The following is a 17,609-nucleotide window of genomic DNA, read 5'->3' on the forward strand; positions in this document are numbered from 1 at the left end:
CCCTCAGCCGGAGCTGCCCCTCCCGCCACACATCAGGCCGACGCACACCGCCTCCAGTAGGACGCACACATGCGCACTCACACAGACACACACAGTCGGTCAGTGCCGCTGAGGCTGGTGGGAGAGACGTTCCTTTGTTCATGATGCTTATGGGAAACTTTTCTGAACCTGAGGACAACGCGATAATATTGCTCATCTCGTTGTTAGAGCAAAGAAGCCCTAAGGATGGTTGAGGTGGAAGTATTTAGTCATTTAGTCAAACAAATAATGTTATAATAAGTCTATAGACACAAAGCGGACTTGTCATCAATAAAGCGTTAATAGATACAAATGTATTTAAAAGCAGAGCAGAATGAGCTCAACAGCGGTTGTAAAATGAATCTTTTTGCAGACTTAAGTTCATTTTTGCTGCATCGCTGCTCCTTCACCGTCTCACGGCAGCATGCGCATGCTTCAGTCACTCACGCACACCAGGTTACTTACTGCACCTACGCTCCGACGCGCAGTGCATTGGTGCGAGGCTCCGCTCCTCTGACCACATTGAACCTTCAGCGCGTCCCGAGGCGGGTCAATTTGACTTTGCAGAAATTGTGCCGGGTTTTTTTTTTTTGCATTCTGAATCGCGGCGCAGGCGCTTCGCTCCTTTCATCGGACACACAAAGGCTGGTGAGAGGCAGAGTCGGAGCTGGCACCTGCGAGGCACATCGAGTTTCAATTGACAGCCGCTTGAGCTCTGAGGCGCGTCTCCGGTGCAGGCAGGCGGCTGAGCCTTGGAGACCTTTCCACGTTCCCGTTGGCACACCGGAGTTCAATAGACGGCCTGTCTTACACAAAGCCAAAGTGACATCGACCGCGGCAGGGTAGAAGGAAGTGTTTGGTGCAGAGGGCCACATCAAATTCAGCCGTACTGAGGCGAATATGATAAAAGCAATTGTGTTTTCACAGTTCGAATGGCCGCTGTATCCCACTTAGAGCTTGTCTGCAATGATTACTGCCCTAGTTATTATGGAGCGCCGTTTGTAAAATGTTGCACGCTCTAAAAACCTGTCATGTCTGACATTAAAACTCAACATTTAGATTTACATTTAGATTTAACATTTACATTTAACATTTTTATTTAACAACTTTATGTTACTGCCAAACATTGTACTTGGAAAAGTTGTTGCATGTATTTACACGATTTTGTCTCTAAATGTTTGAAAAAGTGACATGTGAATATTGTCCTGCTTTTTTTTTATTCACATGATAACGCTAAATGTACGAAAACTGCGCAGGATTTTAGAACGTGCAACGTTTTACAAACGGCCCCCCATAAGTAATCACATGCTTTGGACCCGGAAGGCATTTGACTAAAAGGTTGTGTGGGTACACTAATATTCCCAGATGGCAAAGTACATGTTGTCCACTTTGAAGAAGCAGCTGTTCCAAAAGCATCCTGACTGCAGAACTGGCCGGGCTTTTAAAGAGTAAATATAGAGGCGGCGCTTTATGTGCACGTCGAGTACCCGCGGGCCGTTTTGGGAGGATGCACTACAGTGTCCTGTGGAATCCACCGGGAGAGCACAGCTTTTAGTAATTGTCCAAGCATAAACACCCAAGAACATTCAGAGAGATTTAATTCCTCTTTTTACGAAACCGACCCGAGGTGTCGCCTTGCTGCTCCCGACGGCTCCCAGGAACGGGGGGGGAAACATTAGCTGTGACTCGGACACACACACACACACCGCCGCCCCCCCCGGATCGATGGCCACCGATCGCCCTCCTTTGCTCGGCTGTGAAAGGCATCACCGGCGGCGCCTCCATCGATCACCGGGGGTTGGGGAAGGCGTGCGAGGCGTGGAAGGTCTGCTCCTTCAGGGGTCTTCAGGCCCATCGCCCCGGAGGAAAAAGTACAGGCCGCCGAGAGGGGACCACCGGGGGTTCACTAAGGAGGGAGGGAGGAGGCATTGGGGGCTCCTTACCGGGTACACAGAGTTAAATGAACACAGATGATTCCGACCCGGATCCATCCATCTGAAAGAAGTCACTGTGCAGCGAGTCGGTTCTTTGCAACGGACTGCAGGAGGTACAAAAGGCGTCGCTGATGCGATTTAAAGGGCGAAAGGGGGGGGGGGGGGGGGTAGCTCGTCTTCGCCGTCTCCTCGCGGTAACGGGAGGAACCACATTAACACCAGTCCACCTGCTGTGGAGACGGCTGTCACAAAGTGAACGTGAAAACACGGCCTTGCTAACAGGAAGATGTCTCGGAGGTTAGCGAGAGAGGAGACGCAGCCCGAGTGGGAAGTTCAGCCCTCCGAGTGCAGGATTGTTTTATGCTGTGATTGATTTTAAAGTAGGTGCTTCGGAAAATCCCCACAGGCATCACAAAGCCGTAGCTGCATCAGCGATATTCACACTTCAGACGATGTGGCTTGAAGAACTTTTTTAATAAACATAGAACGTTTTATTGAACAAACGTCTTTCTGTTCCTCCAAAAGGCTGCAGTGCTTGAATTCAAGCCGCCTTGAAGAATCATTACTGCAATGCTGCGCATTTGCATGTGCGCCAGTGGAACTACACAACAGCCTTATTTGTGTTTCAGTGAAGCATTCCATTGTAAACATGGACTCAAACCACCAATTTGTTAATAAAACAGCCTCCATCATGATTAGTCAGCGGTTGTGATACGGCGGCCTTGAACATGCACCACAGTAATCCCGCATGCCAGAAACAATTTTCACACCTCATTACACTGTGGCTGGGAAAATATACGTTTGCAGAAATCACAACTGGAATGATTCATGAGGCAAAACCAATGAGAATGAATCCACTGTTTACTGTTGTTTGAAGTTAATGTATTAGAGTAAAGGGATAAAAGTAAATGAATGAGGAGCAAAGGGAGAACTAAACTGTAATGCTGCAACACGCCGTTCACTGTGATGAAAAATGGATGGATAAACAGGGCCAGCATCACTGTCGGGATCCATCTCCATCCGAGCGCATCACACAACAAAAAGCACGTCTCTCGGGGGGGGGGGGGGGGGGGGGGGGGGGGAGGGGGGGTCTGAGATTTTTGCGGCCTGAACGTCAACCACAAAACTAAAGAGCCACTCAGCGGCGGGGAAGGTGCACTCGTTCGCCCCCCGCCCCCCCCCCCCCCCCCTCGGGAACCATCGGCGCCCCACTTGAGCGCTTCCAGAGCGCGTGGATGGTGGACTGGTCCCAGGGAGCCTTCTGAGGGGTCGGAGGTCACACACACTGATGTCGTACTGTGGAAGAAAGCAGGGCTCTGCTGTCCCTGCTTCGTACGTTTGGCCACTCGGCAAAAAAGGAGGCAGGCACGGGGAAAAGAAGAGAACGAAGATATTTAAATCCGGCAGATCCCAATAAATATCTTGGTTAAAAAATAAAAAAAAATCTAATTAGATTGAAATGATCTGATTTCTCTGCCGTTATTGCTTTTCTACTCCAGCAGTCGCCCGGGTGTCTTATTTGTGATTCCGAAGCGCTTATAATGATATTTGCCTCTAACAAAAGGCCCTTTTATCTTTTTTCTTTTTTGTTTCTCATACAGAAGCAAGAATTATAATCTGCAGCACTGCTGACTTGATGAGTGGATGGAAAATAAGTGGGGAAGGAAGCATAAAGTCATTTGTTGACATCTTTCCTCATCACCTATTTAAAGACAATGAACTGAGGACACGGGGGGAGAGAGATGGACCGATAGCAGAGCCAAATGAAATATTAAACAAAAGTGGACGTCTATTTTTAGAAGCAAACGGTGGTGTTGGTGGAGGTGGTTCAGTTATATTATTGATGCAGCTGGGCAAGAGGAGGCTCTCTGCTTCTCTTCTGAGGGAGGCCTGTCAAAGGTCTGTGTGTGTGTGTGTGCGTGTGTGTGTGTAGTGTGTGTAGTGTTAGTGGTTTTTCTGTGGGGAGAGGAGAATTAAACCGTTCTTGGAGAAGGAAAATAGTGCGAAATGACATTTAAATCTGTGCAGGGAGCAGAAGAGTGGGCGCACAAACCGGAGAGGGCGGCAGGAAGGGAGAAAAAAAAAAAGAGATTGCTGCAGTTGTCTGAGATATTTCTCCAACAAAGAGCACAGAGGTACAGAAATATTTTCCCGCCTGGGGGAGATCGAAGGGGGGGGTGGATCAGCATCATCGACAAGCCTTGAGGAGCAATTCACTCAATTACCGACCTCTAAGAGAGAGGAAGCTGTTCGATAACTCCATCGACATTCGGACCGTCTGATCTCACTGAGGCAGGAGGAGGAGTTGTAATTTCTACAGCTCAGCAGCATCACACACACACACACACACACACACACACACACACACGTGCGCGTTGAGGGGGAAGCGACCTTGATGTACGGAAGAGATCATTGTGTCGCAGCCTCAGATGATCCTCTCCCACATTACGTCACAGATGCATCCCCCAGCTGCCTGGTGAGCCTTTAATACTCACCGGGAAATACTTCAACTTACGGATCGGCGAATGTGACCTCAGCGTGAGCGATGGAGGGGATCCGGTGGCTCTAGATGAACTCTCGGATGAAGGTGAACTCTTCTCCGGGGTCGCGAAATAATGTTAGAAAGGGAGGCCTAGTGAGAGAGGGGATCAGTTTTATTTAAAGAACACACTTAATGTGTGTAATCAAAATGTCTCTTGCTTGCCAGTGCACATTCTCTTCTTCGCTGCATTTACAGGTGCACATCTGCACATCTTCACATATTACGGCCCCTACTGTTTATCAGTGGAACAGCATGGCACCTGCTGGAATGTTGCGTAGAGATAAAAACAGGAAACATGAACCTGTTTTGTCTCTAATGGGCAAAACTCCAGTTATTTGGAAGACAAACAAACACCTCGAAAAGGCCCGAAGCAGCACTCAAAGGTCCTCAAGGTGTCGTAATATATGCTGATCAGTAGAACAGTGACGCAGCAGGTGGGATCGAACCACAAAAACCCCAAACTTTTTACTTCAGAAACCTCTCTCTCGCAGGGTGTGTTTTCTCCTGCAGGAAAATGGTCGCCTCGAAAAAGTGAGTCAGTTGTCTTTTTTTGTGTTGCTCCAGCAAGAGCGCATCATTAGACTGCATCTGCTGACAGCGCGTCATGCTCGCACAGCTCCTCTGACAGCCGAGAGGTGCCCCGAGCGCAGAGGCTCCCACCTACACACGCTGCGCACGCCTGGCTACCTGCTCACGAGCACACGCCACAAACACGCAGAAACCGCGGCGACGCGCGCGGTGGCTGAACAATCCGAGCGTACAGGTTACCTCTCACTCCACTGCAGCACGGTGGGACAGTCTGACCTCACCTGACAGTGTTGTGTGTCCTGACCTGCCGTGGTGCGGGCAACTTGACGTCGAATTGCATTGCAAAAAAGAAAAACAATGTTGGATTGTCAGGCTCTGGAGGAAACGTCTATAAATCATCGGTTTTGGTTTAGCAGGTTATTTGCGAAACTGCTGGAAAGAATCTGTAACTCAAAAGAGTTCCTCTCATTTGATTCAATGCATAAATGTCTTTGTAGAATTTGCATGCCGGTCTTCAATCTGAGCTGAGAATTAAATCCAAATCCACAAGGCAGCGCTCCTGATGTGATGCCGAGGATTTCTGATGCCTAATGCAAAATGCAACATCCCTTCCGGTGCTGGAGGACTGCTGTGCGGCCCGCGCTCGTCCCAAAACAATAGTCAAAAAGAGAGATCGATGTGCCGTGGGAGGCGAGTTCCCCCCGTTAATGATGTACCTATTATCCCTACAGCGCATGGTGACGTAGTCCTCTTTAGTGGGCTGTCTGAACGACGCCCAGGTACTTAAGGAAAACTACTTTGGGCCGATGGAAGAGGACTAAGAGGCTCTCGAAGAGGATCGAACTTATCAGCAGATCCCAACATCACGCCGACAGAAGCCCGACACACAGCCATCATCATCGGGGTCGACCAAGCTCCACAGGGCCCGGGGAGGGGGAGGGGGAGGGGGGGGGGTCCTGCCGAAGCATCTCAGGGACTCAACACGCGCAGTCAAAGGGCCCCACGGCACACACCTGCTTCATCGTCCATTGACATTGGACCATCAGCCCAAAGTATTATGACAATAAACGTTTCCTGATTCCTGATTGCTCGCTAAAGGAACCTCGCGCTGTATCGAAGAACACCCGAAACCACAGATTGACGCCGTCGACGACGCTTTGCGGGCCGGTAATAAACCGAGTTCGGGAGCACGGTTATTTCCCTCAGAGACTTGTATTCAATCGGACCTCGGCCCCACGGCGGCCATCGGACAGAACGGACACATTGAAGCAGCTCCGGCTCCACTTTTCAGAGACATCAAGCCTTCAGCGCAACGAGGAGGCTAGAAAACAAATGTCAGAGACATCGTGACAGTGTAACGATGATCAAGTGAGACGTTGGCCTGGATGTAGCGGTAACGTGTGCAGTCCTGACACATTCTGGCTAATGAGGGAAATAACAGATAAAACCAGACTTCTGTGGGCACGCTGTTATGGATTCCCTCGTCATCTTCAGCGGGAGGAAAGCGCTGTCGCATCGGCGCGGAAAATGATCCAATATCCGTTGATGCATCGTATCAATTTCAGAAGGGGCGCTCAACACAGGCAGGAAGAGAAATAACTCAATCACAAATTTTAATAAAACATAAGGAGGGAAAGCATACTATGAAAAATACCATCTGTAGAAGCACGCGGGGAGACTCGGAGAGCAGAGAAGTTATGAGTATGAATGTCTTTGTCTTAATTATCCTCCACGGACTATTTTATTTTACACTGCGCTGGTAACTGCTTGACATTTTCCTCTCTCCGAAACAGCTTTCAACATACTCAAGTTCCAGCGAACCCAAAATGGCAGCTGCCTTCTACGCCGAGGTGGCTTAATTAGGCTGTTCTTATATCGAAAAAAAATGATGAAATACTTAAATGGTCACTCCGACAGTGTTGGTGCCCTTTAGCTTCCTCAGGCAAAGTGTTCACATGTTTACACAGCATGTGTGCAGCTCACCCCCTAATTACCAAGATGTCATTACTACAGAAGAAATGTGATATCGATCTGAAGAAAAGAAGAAAAGTGGGCAGACGAGGCCAAATAACTCTTTGACATTCCTTTTTTATGTTTTTCATGGGTATTTTTTTTAAATATTTGCCAACGCATGATGCTAAAGAATGCTTATACATTCATACTAAACTACAAAATATCACATTGAGGCTTTTCAAAAAGTATTCCTCAAAAAACCCCTAAATTGTCAAATACATTCTTCCTTGATACAAAGCACGCAGACTGTGTGAAACCTACAATTATAGAGATTGAAAGCAAAAGTTTCCCAAAAGTCTCCCCGGGTGTTAAAAAAAAAAAAAAAAAAGGAACATAAAATGTCTCCACAGCAGAAGGTGAGAGGGAGCAAGGAATCAGGGGAGAGAAAAAAGGGCCAGCCAGTCGAGGCAGAATGCCAACATTTGAAATTGCGACTATTGATCTCCGGCGCTGGAGAAAGCATTTCCACTGTGTTTGAATGCATTATTGAGGAGATGCTGCTCTCACCGCAACAGGTGGACGGCGGGCAGCTCTGCTCCGACGCGGCTGGGCGTCTGGATCAGATTAGTATCTCCGGTGACGCGGGAACCACGAATAATCGTTTCATCCGAACCCCCCCACCCCCCACGCCGTCAGGATTTCAACAGCTGGCACAGGGGTGTTGGAAAATATCATTGCGACTAAATATGCGCGCAGGGGGGGGGGGGGGGGGGGGGAGGACTTGTGGCATCCGGAGGGAAATGTACACATGGAAGGACAACAACACTGAGATTTGAGTGTCTACTTGAGCTGTTGTTGTGGAGGGGAGGAGAGGGAGAAGGAGAAGGAGAGGGAAGGAGAGAGAAGGAGATGGAAGGAGAGGAGAGGGAGAAGGAAGGAGAGGGAAGGAGAGGAGAGGGAGAAGGAAGGAGAGGGAAGGAGAGGAGAGGGAGAAGGAAGGAGAGGGAAGGAGAGGAGAGGGAGAAGGAAGGAGAGGGAAGGAGAGGAGAGGGAGAAGGAGAGGGAAGGAGAGGAGAGGAGATGGAGAGAAGAGGAGAGGGAGAAAGAGAAGGAGAGGGAAGGAGAGGAGAGGGAGAAGGAGAGGGAAGGAGAGGAGAGGAGATGGAGAGAAGAGGAGAGGGAGAAAGAGAAGGAGAGGGAGAAGGAGATAGAAGGAGATGGAAGGAGAGGAGAGGTGAGGGAGAAGGAAGGAGAGGGAAGGAGAGGAGAGGGAGAAGGAAGGAGAGGGAAGGAGAGGAGAGGGAGAAGGAAGGAGAGGGAAGGAGAGGAGAGGGAGAAGGAGAGGGAAGGAGAGGAGAGGAGATGGAGAGAAGAGGAGAGGGAGAAAGAGAAGGAGAGGGAGAAGGAGATAGAAGGAGATGGAAGGAGAGGAGAGGAGAGGGAGAAGGAAGGGGAGAGGTTTCTCGGAGTGTTTATGATGGACTTTGGACTAATGCGCTGTCCTAAAGTCATCTAATAAAGTCTGATTATATTTATAAAGCCAATGACCGCTCTCTGACTCTTCCCTGGGTTGGTTTGCTTCTGTTGGTTCTTCTTGGACAAAGTAGGAGACCTTTTGACCTGTGTGCTCCACCATTCAGACGTCTCTTTGAGCAGCCGAAGCGAGGAGCTCTCCAATAGCAGCGGGTTACACGCATGCAGACGGTTACATCATCCTGACTTCCTTTTTTCGTACAAAAGCTCTACTAAAAGTTTCAAAGGAAATAACTTTATCTTGCACTTGTAAGCTCTTTTATATTTTTCTGTATCAACAGTCCATCATCTCTGATTACGAATGGAGGGTGAAAATCTCTAAACCGCTCTATCCCTCTTAGATATTGCTGCATTACTAAAATGCACCAAAATCCCCAGACTAATATATATGTATACGCTAACATATTAAAAAACGGTCCACTTTTTCTGTCTTCAGATGGGTACCTTTGCGTCTCTGTACCTCTCGCCGTGTTCATCTCTCTGTGACGGGGCTTTTAGGGAACGCCACCCCCGGGAAATACTAGTTTAATGATTTTAGTAACCGAGGCACGCCGTTAAGTCACTGCGGACGAGGCAGAGACATGTTGGTGGTAATTAAAAAGGATGCAATATAAGCAAAATCACTTAAACCTGATTTAAGGTAATAAAAACAAACCCAGTTAGTTCAATACTTGGATTTAACCTTAAAATAGAACCAAGCAACAAAGGGGTTGTGTTGACATATTAGTACCAAATGGAACTGATTAAAAACACAATTTGTAAACACCTCTCCAGCAGGTTAACTCTCTCCTTCTCTCTACAGCAGGGCAACAGGTCAGGGCCCAAAAGGGGGACTGAGGCCACGACAGCATGTGCCTCGTTCACAAACCCACCACATTGCCAGAGAAATCGAAATGTCAGACATCGGATGTTTTAATGTCAGCCGATATCTTTTCATTACTTATTTAAAATGTTTGATTTTTTTGTCAATACTGACCGAATAGATAAGAGCCGAGTGGGAAACAGAAAAATGACAAAATCGCCCCTCCTGAATAATAGATGTGAAATGCTTAGGAGCAGAATATCATTTGAGAAACTGAGAGACGATTACAGCAGGTTCCGTGGGAATGAGATGTGTGTGTGTGAGTGTGTGCGGGTGGGGGGGGGGGTATATATTAGCCAGCCTGTGAGTAAAACTTGAATAAAACAAAAGAAATCCTCATTGAATAAACACGAGCGTTGATCACAAAAACAAAAAAGAGAACCAATTAGAACACGATCTGCAGTCTTCACGCTCACACAAAGATAATCTGCACGTTACTCTCAGTTGAGCCGAGCGGATGGAAAAAATGCAGCAACCGAAAACTGAGCATCTCAGACGCTCCTCTGCGATCAGGCCACGTGGTTTGGCGCTCTCCTTGGTGCTCAATCTGCGGGGACTCCGCCGGCAACAAATTGCGGTAACTTCTGATCTCCATCCACTGTGTGCATATATGTGTGTGTATGCATGTGTGTGTGTGTGTGTGTGTGTGTGTGTGTGTGTGTGTGTGTGTGAGAGAGAGAGTTTTCCGTGCGCGCAAAAACGCCACGCGAACAGCCCACTGCCTACAAATGCGAGTTTTCCACATGAATAATACACAGCGAGATATGACAAATAGTCGAAGTGATGAAAGATTTAACAACACAGCCCTGAAAGCAAAATGGGTTTCATCTCCAGAATGTGACGCCGCTCCTGGAGCCGATGGAACAGGGACAGCGCGCGCGCGCGCGCGGGCGCCCTCCCCCTCCCCTCCGGTCGTGATGCAGTGAACCCGCTCTGCGCAGAACCGCGCTCGCCGTATAAAAGCGGCTGCACCTCCTCTGACCGCGTACAACAACAACAACGACGGGACACGAGCGCGTCAAGTCACTGCGGCTCCTCAGCCAAAAAAAAAGCAAATCACGACCCAGCGCGGACGCAGACATGCGGGCCACCAAGAGCGGAATCAGTTGGAGACTTTTTCTATTTTCCTGCCTGTTTTTGGAGAGTTCGTCTCAAGGCTTTGGCGCACAGACGCAGTTCATCTGCACGTCCGTGCCCAAGGATATGGACATTTGCGCAGCCACTTTGCAGAAAAGCGTGGCGGGAGAGGACTTGAAGACCACTGTCATGCAGCTGCGAGAGACGGTTTTGCAGCAGAAAGAGACGATCATGAACCAAAAAGAGACCATCAGGGAACTGACCTCGAAGTTGTCTCGATGTGAGAGCCAGAGCGGCGCCGAGCCCGGGGACGCGCGGCCCGGGGCCCGGAGGAAGGACCCCGGGAGCAAAAACACGATGGGGGACGTCTCCAGGGGCCCCGCGGACACTTTGACGCAACTATCACAGACTTTACAATCACTGAAGCAGAGATTAGAAAACCTGGAGGTAGGCTGCTGTTTCTGGGGGCAGTTTTGTCACTTTGGGGGACTCTGCGCAAAGCTCCAAATTACGACCTAACCCCCCTTATAATCTTCAAAGACCAATAATTACAGCATTATGAGCATAATAATATTATGAAGGAAAAAATAGAGGTCATTTGTGTCCCTCACATTTTGTGAGAACATAAAGAGAGAACCAACATGAACAGATGTTATTAGTTACTATTTTAGAGGTTAATTTGTATTATTATACGCTCACTATTGTTCTTTACATCACTCTGAATGTTTAACCCCCTCCCTCCTAACAGCAATTCAGCAGAAGTAACAACTCGGTGCAGGCGAACAGCCTCAAAGATCTTCTCCAAAGTAAAATCGACGACCTGGAGAAGCAGGTGTTGTCCCGAGTGAACAGCATCGAGGAGGGGAAGCCCGGGCTCCGCAACGAGACGGAGCAGCGTGGCAGAGTGGAGTCCACGCTCACATCCCTCCACCAGAGGATCACCGACCTGGAGAAAGGTAAAAGCTAGTATAGTATACACGAGGTGTGGGAGTCAGTGCAGAGATGAGTAGAATGATTAGAATTAGCAATCGATGGGCAGAGCAGATTAAACGCGATGCAAAAAAAATAAAATAACGGTTTGATAGTATAAGCTTTTATGATCTCAGCACTCGTAACGTTTTAATCATCCGCACCAAAGCTGGATCTTGGCGGTACATTCTGCAGTTTGCTGTTCTAAGTCATGCAGATTAAACCATTCCAAACACGCACGGAGTGACCCGTGCCTCCAAACCCGCTGAGCCACTTCACAGGTTAACGCACAGTGCGCTCTTCAGGCGCGTCAAACGATGCAGGGAAACAGTGAGAAACCGACACAGAGGTTAACGTCGGCACACCTCTGAGGTGCTAGACGTATCACGCGAGAGCAGAGAAGATCTGGAGATTTGTTGCGTGAGATGCAAATCCAACGGAATGTAAACCCCCCGGGATGTGGGCGATACGAACGACCAATCTTTATCTGAACAGACAAAGTGAATGAATAACGCTGATACGTTTCTTGTCCAAAGCGTGCCGAGCCACCAACGGTTCGTTTGACCTCTCCGCAGGTCAGAGAGACAACAGGCCCCTGGATAAATTCCAGCTGACGTTCCCCCTGAGAACCAACTACATGTACGCCAAAGTGAAGAAGAGTCTGCCGGAGATGTACGCCCTCACTGTGTGCATGTGGCTCAAGTCCAACGCCTCGCCGGGAGTGGGCACACCTTTCTCCTACGCAGTTCCGGGTCAGGCCAACGAGCTGGTCCTCATAGAATGGGGCAACAACCCGATGGAGATACTCATAAACGACAAGGCACGTCCAACCCGCCGAGGAAATGTCTCCAATGCGTTCACGTCCGGGCTCTCGGGGGCGGCAAACCTTCACGTGCCGTCTTGTCTTCTCCCAGGTCGCTAAGCTGCCGTTTCTGATCAACGACGGGAAGTGGCATCACATCTGCGTGACCTGGACCACTCGTGACGGCGTTTGGGAAGCTTTCCAAGATGGCGTCAAGAGAGGCAGCGGAGAGAATCTGGCGCCGTACCACCCCATCAAACCGCAGGGCCTGCTGATCCTGGGCCAGGAGCAGGTAAACGCAACACACGCCACGCGTCAACGCACACCGACACACGCGCGCACGTCACATGCTCCACGGGGGCATCAAGCCGCACACCCTCCACATCCGGAGAGCGCCTCTACTCCTTTGTAGGACGTGTGAGGACCATCACGCGTGTGTCGCAACGTGACAGATCGCATGAAAGTAATACTTCCATTTCCCTACTTTCAAGTCGTTCCCTGCAAATCAGATGTTTAATCATAAGATGATTAGATCTTTAACTGGAGCTCATCGAGAACCCCTGGCGGATTGAAGAAGCCTCATTCAATATAGTCGGTCCGGACCATTTGGATCTCTTTCATACGGCCGCCGGAGGCGGAGAGACACACCTTCCTCGATTGAATCTATTTGTCTTTCCCACAGGACGCGCTCGGCGGGGGATTCGACGCGACACAAGCTTTTGTCGGGGATCTGGCCAATTTTCACATCTGGGATCGGAAACTATCCGTCGGAGAGATTTACAATCTAGCGACGTGCAGCAGCAAGGCGCAAGTGGGCAACGTCTTTGCGTGGATGGAGACGAGCCTGGACATTTACGGAGGGGCCTCGAAGTGGACATTTGAAGCCTGTCGCCAGCTCAACTGAGCGGAGGGGGAGAGGAGAGAGACGCCTTTGTTAACAGCGTTGGTAAACTAGTTTGAGAAATCAAGATTGTTTCAGTGAATAGCATCTGGATTTGACATAGATATATTTCAAAAAACGTAATTCGTGGACACTCGATAAGATTTTTACCAAATACTTCGGAGGCAGGTCCCAGCGATGGGACACATCGGCATTCCGGGGCGCCCGAAACGCAGCGCAGGGCCTTCTTGTGGTTTGGAGAAAGCAGCCCGCCGACGCTCCGGAGAGCAGAGGACGCCCTCGGGAAACGAAATGAGTAGGAAGTTACTTAGTTTTTAGCCAAACAGATGTCACGCAAGTCAGCCAATCAACTGACTCCTTCAAACGTCGTTCTGTCTCGACTGCCAGAGTTTTTCACTGTGAAAAAAGGACCAGGTGGACTTCTGTTTAAGAGGGAGGTCCCTCTTCAGGATGTCAGGAAATAAACGACTTTGCTTCTCTCTCACTATTTGTTCCCTCCCACCAACTGCTTGACATGTTTTTATGTAAAGAATGACATATATTTTGCCAACATTTGAGCCTGAGTGCCTTGGGCTGTTGAAAAAACTAAATCTCAGCACATTCATTATGATTTGCAAAGTGTGTTTATTTTCTTGTAGGTTCATTTTGAAAAAAAGGTGTTTCTTGTATCACCCCACATGATGTTGGATCAGATAGTTTATTAAAAAAAATGCAATTCATTGATGACAGTGACACATTTTGCAGATGTTTGTACTTCAGTGGGAATGTTCTTTGTACAGTAACAGCATGTCTTAACTTCTGTAAATGCTGCGTCAGCATCCATGATCTTTGCTTTTACAATATTACTTTTAGTTTGAAATTTTATACTGTATTGTTAAATGCTTAAAGCATGGCAACACGGAAAGATGAAAAAGGTTCTAGTTTTTTGTAATAAATTGTGATACTTGAATCATATACCTGTGGCAGCATATTTATTTGCAGAATGTGGACACTCATTTTGAAAAAAAAATCCAAAAGTAGAAGATTCTAAATGGCTGGTGATCACGGGGAAGCATTCAGCACCCGATGAGAGTCGGTGGGGACCAAACACAGAGCTAAAAGCAGAGTGAACGGTTGCTACTTTTGTACGTGCTTTTTTTGTCTCGTGGGAAATAGTGGCAATTTTGTACTAACTGCCAACGTAAACACGCCATCCCAAAACTGCAAATGCAACTTTCCAACAGGAAAACCAACACGGGATGGATCTTTTCAAGCCACAACCTAAGCGCTGCCTTTGTCGAAAGTCGATATACGGTTTCAGCCTCCATGTTGCTGTGCACTAGAGAGTACATTTTAAATATATGTCCGTTCTGCACGGCTTGATCGGTTGAAGCCTTTGAAAAATGTTGCAATATTCACGTTCTTAAGTATTCATGACAACATCGACAGAAAAAAGTTTTTAAAAAAAAGAGGTGGTTATCATCACAGCTTTCACAAAATTTCGCATGAATCCTTGCAGACTCTCTCTGAGCTTAATCAGAGCTGTCTGCGCTCACATGAGAGGAGATGGCAGAGACCGAAGGTCCCCCCTTTATTTATTGTTAGCGCGGCCACTCGGTGCCACCGCAGACGGGTCACATGTCCCACAAATTGGTGTCCTTTCTCTCCCTCCGAGCTGGAGGGACGTCTCTACATCAATAGCTTCTCCCCAGGCAGAACTCCAGCCCATGGCTTTCCCCGCAGCCATCAGGGACAGCTGCTGGGGCCCAATCTGGGGTTGGATTTCACTGAAAAACGCTCTGAGTTGAGAGCCGAAAGTCCCGAAGAAACACACGAGTATGCCCGAGTATACCTGCACACGCTGACACGTGAGAACAGACACACACATACACAGGACGGTTTCTTCTTGAGTGGCCACTGGAGGCGAAGGGAAATGCCAAGAAATCGACATCCACTCCCTCACCCACCTCCCCCCGGCCTTGTTGACCTACACACCACAATTGTCCAAATCAGGTCGTTATTTTTCTCTTGACATGAATCTCGGGCCTCATGTTGCCGGCTATATTTTTTTTTAACATGAAGTCATGCGATCGTGGTGTAGTTCATTAATAGCCTATAGCAGGGTATTTAATTAAAAATCAACGAGGTGCCGTTGAGAGAAAATATTGTCATGCAACAGATGTCTTTCTAACAGACATCTTGGCGAACCCCAAAATGCGTTTTTCTGTTTCATCGTCCCCATCGACACCGAGTCCTTTTCTACACGTTCCCGACGCTTTTGCACTACGTCCTAATAGATGCTGCTAATGCACTATTTCACAATCACTATTGTGGTTTTGCCACAGAGCAGTTGTCCGTTTGGGGGGCTTTTAAACGTCGCCAATGGAGGGACATGCAATAAACCTGGGCTCGCATGGGGAAAGAAATATATATACATGAGACACACATCCATCCATACTTGTCCTTAATCTGAGAGCTACTTCTGCAGCTGTCAGGGTGCTGCTCAACACTGCATGACGCCGAATGAATAATTGATTTCCTCCTGACATGGGAAATTCCCCTTCCAGTGTATCACCCGAAAGAGCCTAGGCCCAAATATTTGCCAGAAATGTCCCCCCTCGAGGGAAATTCAAACACAAAATCACAGCACTATTTCTTTGATGCATCCTTGTGGTGTTCACCAGGTATCTAATTACTTCTCAAGGGGAGGGAGTATTTTCAATTGTTTTAAACACATCCTGACAGTGTTGATCATACAAATCTAACAAATTTAGATTTAAGTTTGCAAAAACTGGCCCCAGTTTGTACAACAAAACTAAAGAATATTGAAATGGTTCAGCTATTACTGCAACTTTTGAGGACCTCGTGTTTGAAATAAGGGCTTATTATCTACCAATGTAGATGAATAGGAAGATATATGTTGGGCATTAAACAGCAGACCAGAAGGGGGTAATTCTTGGGTTTGGTCACTATCTGTCGCTGAGTGAACAAAAATACTAAAGCATATAAAACCTCATGAAAAAAAAACAAGGATTATGGGCAGATGGGATTATTCTCTTCTGCCCATAATCTTGTTTACGGGTCAATTGCTGCAACTTGTGTGGACTCAGCAGTGGATGGCATTCGAAGGTTATTGTTTTATGTAATCTATACATGCTAGTCTCAATTAAATTCTCCACTATCAGTTTGCTCATCGGAAAATAATGAAACAAAGCAACGAGAGATGCAATGCATTGTTTGTGATATATTGTCAGCACAAAAAGTCATATTTAGATCCAGATGGCCACGATGCTTCAGCCCAATACTCTCTATATGAAGACAAAACTATACTGCTATCACTGCTATGCGTCACGTGAATGGATTGTATTGGTGCTAAAATGTTGTCTTTATTTATCATTTTGGTCGATGTGCTTAGTGGGGGATCCACATGCCTGCCGGGTAATTACCACCAGGACATCAATAATATTTACCACAAATATGTCACCGCATGAATGTTGAATTATTCTAACCCCCTCCTCATCATCAATCTCCCTCCATCCCGTCCCCTCTTTAAAGTAGTCCTATCCTACCTCGATCTCTCCCCGTTGGCCGGCTGCCACGGCCGGGCTTCACCCACAGGCGCCAGGTGGCAGAAGCCGGCACTGCAGGAATATTCTTTCATGAAGATGCCACAAATCCTGCTCCCTCCGGGAGCCCTGCCTCATCAGGTCAATCACAAACAGCCACCGCAGAGCCCTTCATCCCATCCTACCTCCACCACACACACACACACACACACACACAGTTTGTGGATGAACACTCTGTGTGTGTGTGTGTGTGTGTGCGTGTGAGTGAGAGAGTACACACTGTGAGCACGGCAGCAGCGCTGAGGCAAGCAGTGACGGAGGAAGCGCAGGTGTCCCAACCTGACCCGACGGTTGCAGGTGCACCGTGAGGCAGGAAAAAAGTTCTACTGCGCACACAGAACGAAATACACGCCAACAGTAAACTTGTGCACGGCAATAAAAACCAGCACAGACACCAAAGAGCCATCCAACCGTAGAGAGAACACAGGCGGCTGAGATGTATGCAGCATATACTCTACACCTGCAAACAAGAAATAAAAAACGCTGCTGCAGTCAGACTGTGAGGACAAATGCATTTGCGCTCCATTGAATGGATGCAGGTGGCGTCGGAGGACTGCGCGTGCAGTGTACTGTTCGCATTCTTGTACAACAAAAAATGTCTATGAGGTATGGAGTGAGTGAAGGTCGGCGCCCGCGCTGCTGATGGACAAACATTCCGCAGGTGTGTGTTCACCGCGAACCAAATTAATGACAAAGGCCTCAGCCGGACAGATGGAATGTCTGTCAAGGAAAAACTGAGTTCCATCTACATTCTGAACGAAAAGTTCATCCTGCAGAACGATGTCATGTATTTTAGGCACCGAAGCACCTTAATGGATTTGTACATTTCTGGAGAGAGGTGAACGATTTGTTCTCTGCCATGAAAAGGATTTTTACAGTTGGTGC

The 17,609-nt window shown here is 48.0% G+C and overlaps 1 protein-coding gene across 1 annotated transcript; it reads left to right on the forward strand.

The window, feature by feature from the left end:
- The first annotated feature begins 10,341 nt into the window (after positions 1-10,341).
- On the forward strand, positions 10,342-14,073 carry nptx1l (neuronal pentraxin 1 like). Its single transcript, XM_037477404.2, has 5 exons — positions 10,342-10,894; positions 11,196-11,403; positions 11,992-12,236; positions 12,331-12,510; positions 12,901-14,073. The coding sequence occupies exons 1-5, from the start codon at positions 10,451-10,453 to the stop codon at positions 13,120-13,122; spliced, it is 1,299 nt and encodes a 432-aa protein (XP_037333301.2). The 5' UTR covers positions 10,342-10,450; the 3' UTR covers positions 13,123-14,073.
- The last annotated feature ends 3,536 nt before the right edge of the window (positions 14,074-17,609 follow it).

This window comes from Pungitius pungitius, chromosome 12 (assembly GCF_949316345.1).
Source record: "Pungitius pungitius chromosome 12, fPunPun2.1, whole genome shotgun sequence".
Taxonomy (NCBI): Eukaryota; Metazoa; Chordata; class Actinopteri; order Perciformes; family Gasterosteidae; genus Pungitius; species Pungitius pungitius.

What these genes read in the sequence shown, in the direction of transcription:
- nptx1l (XM_037477404.2), top strand. Translation starts at nt 10,451, where the DNA reads ATGCGGGCCACCAAGAGCGGAATCAGTTGGAGACTTTTTCTATTTTCC. An exon ending in AGATACTCATAAACGACAAG is followed by an intron (nt 12,237 to 12,330) that starts GCACGTCCAACC and finishes GTCTTCTCCCAG; the next exon opens with GTCGCTAAGCTGCCGTTTCT. An exon ending in TGATCCTGGGCCAGGAGCAG is followed by an intron (nt 12,511 to 12,900) that starts GTAAACGCAACA and finishes TCTTTCCCACAG; the next exon opens with GACGCGCTCGGCGGGGGATT.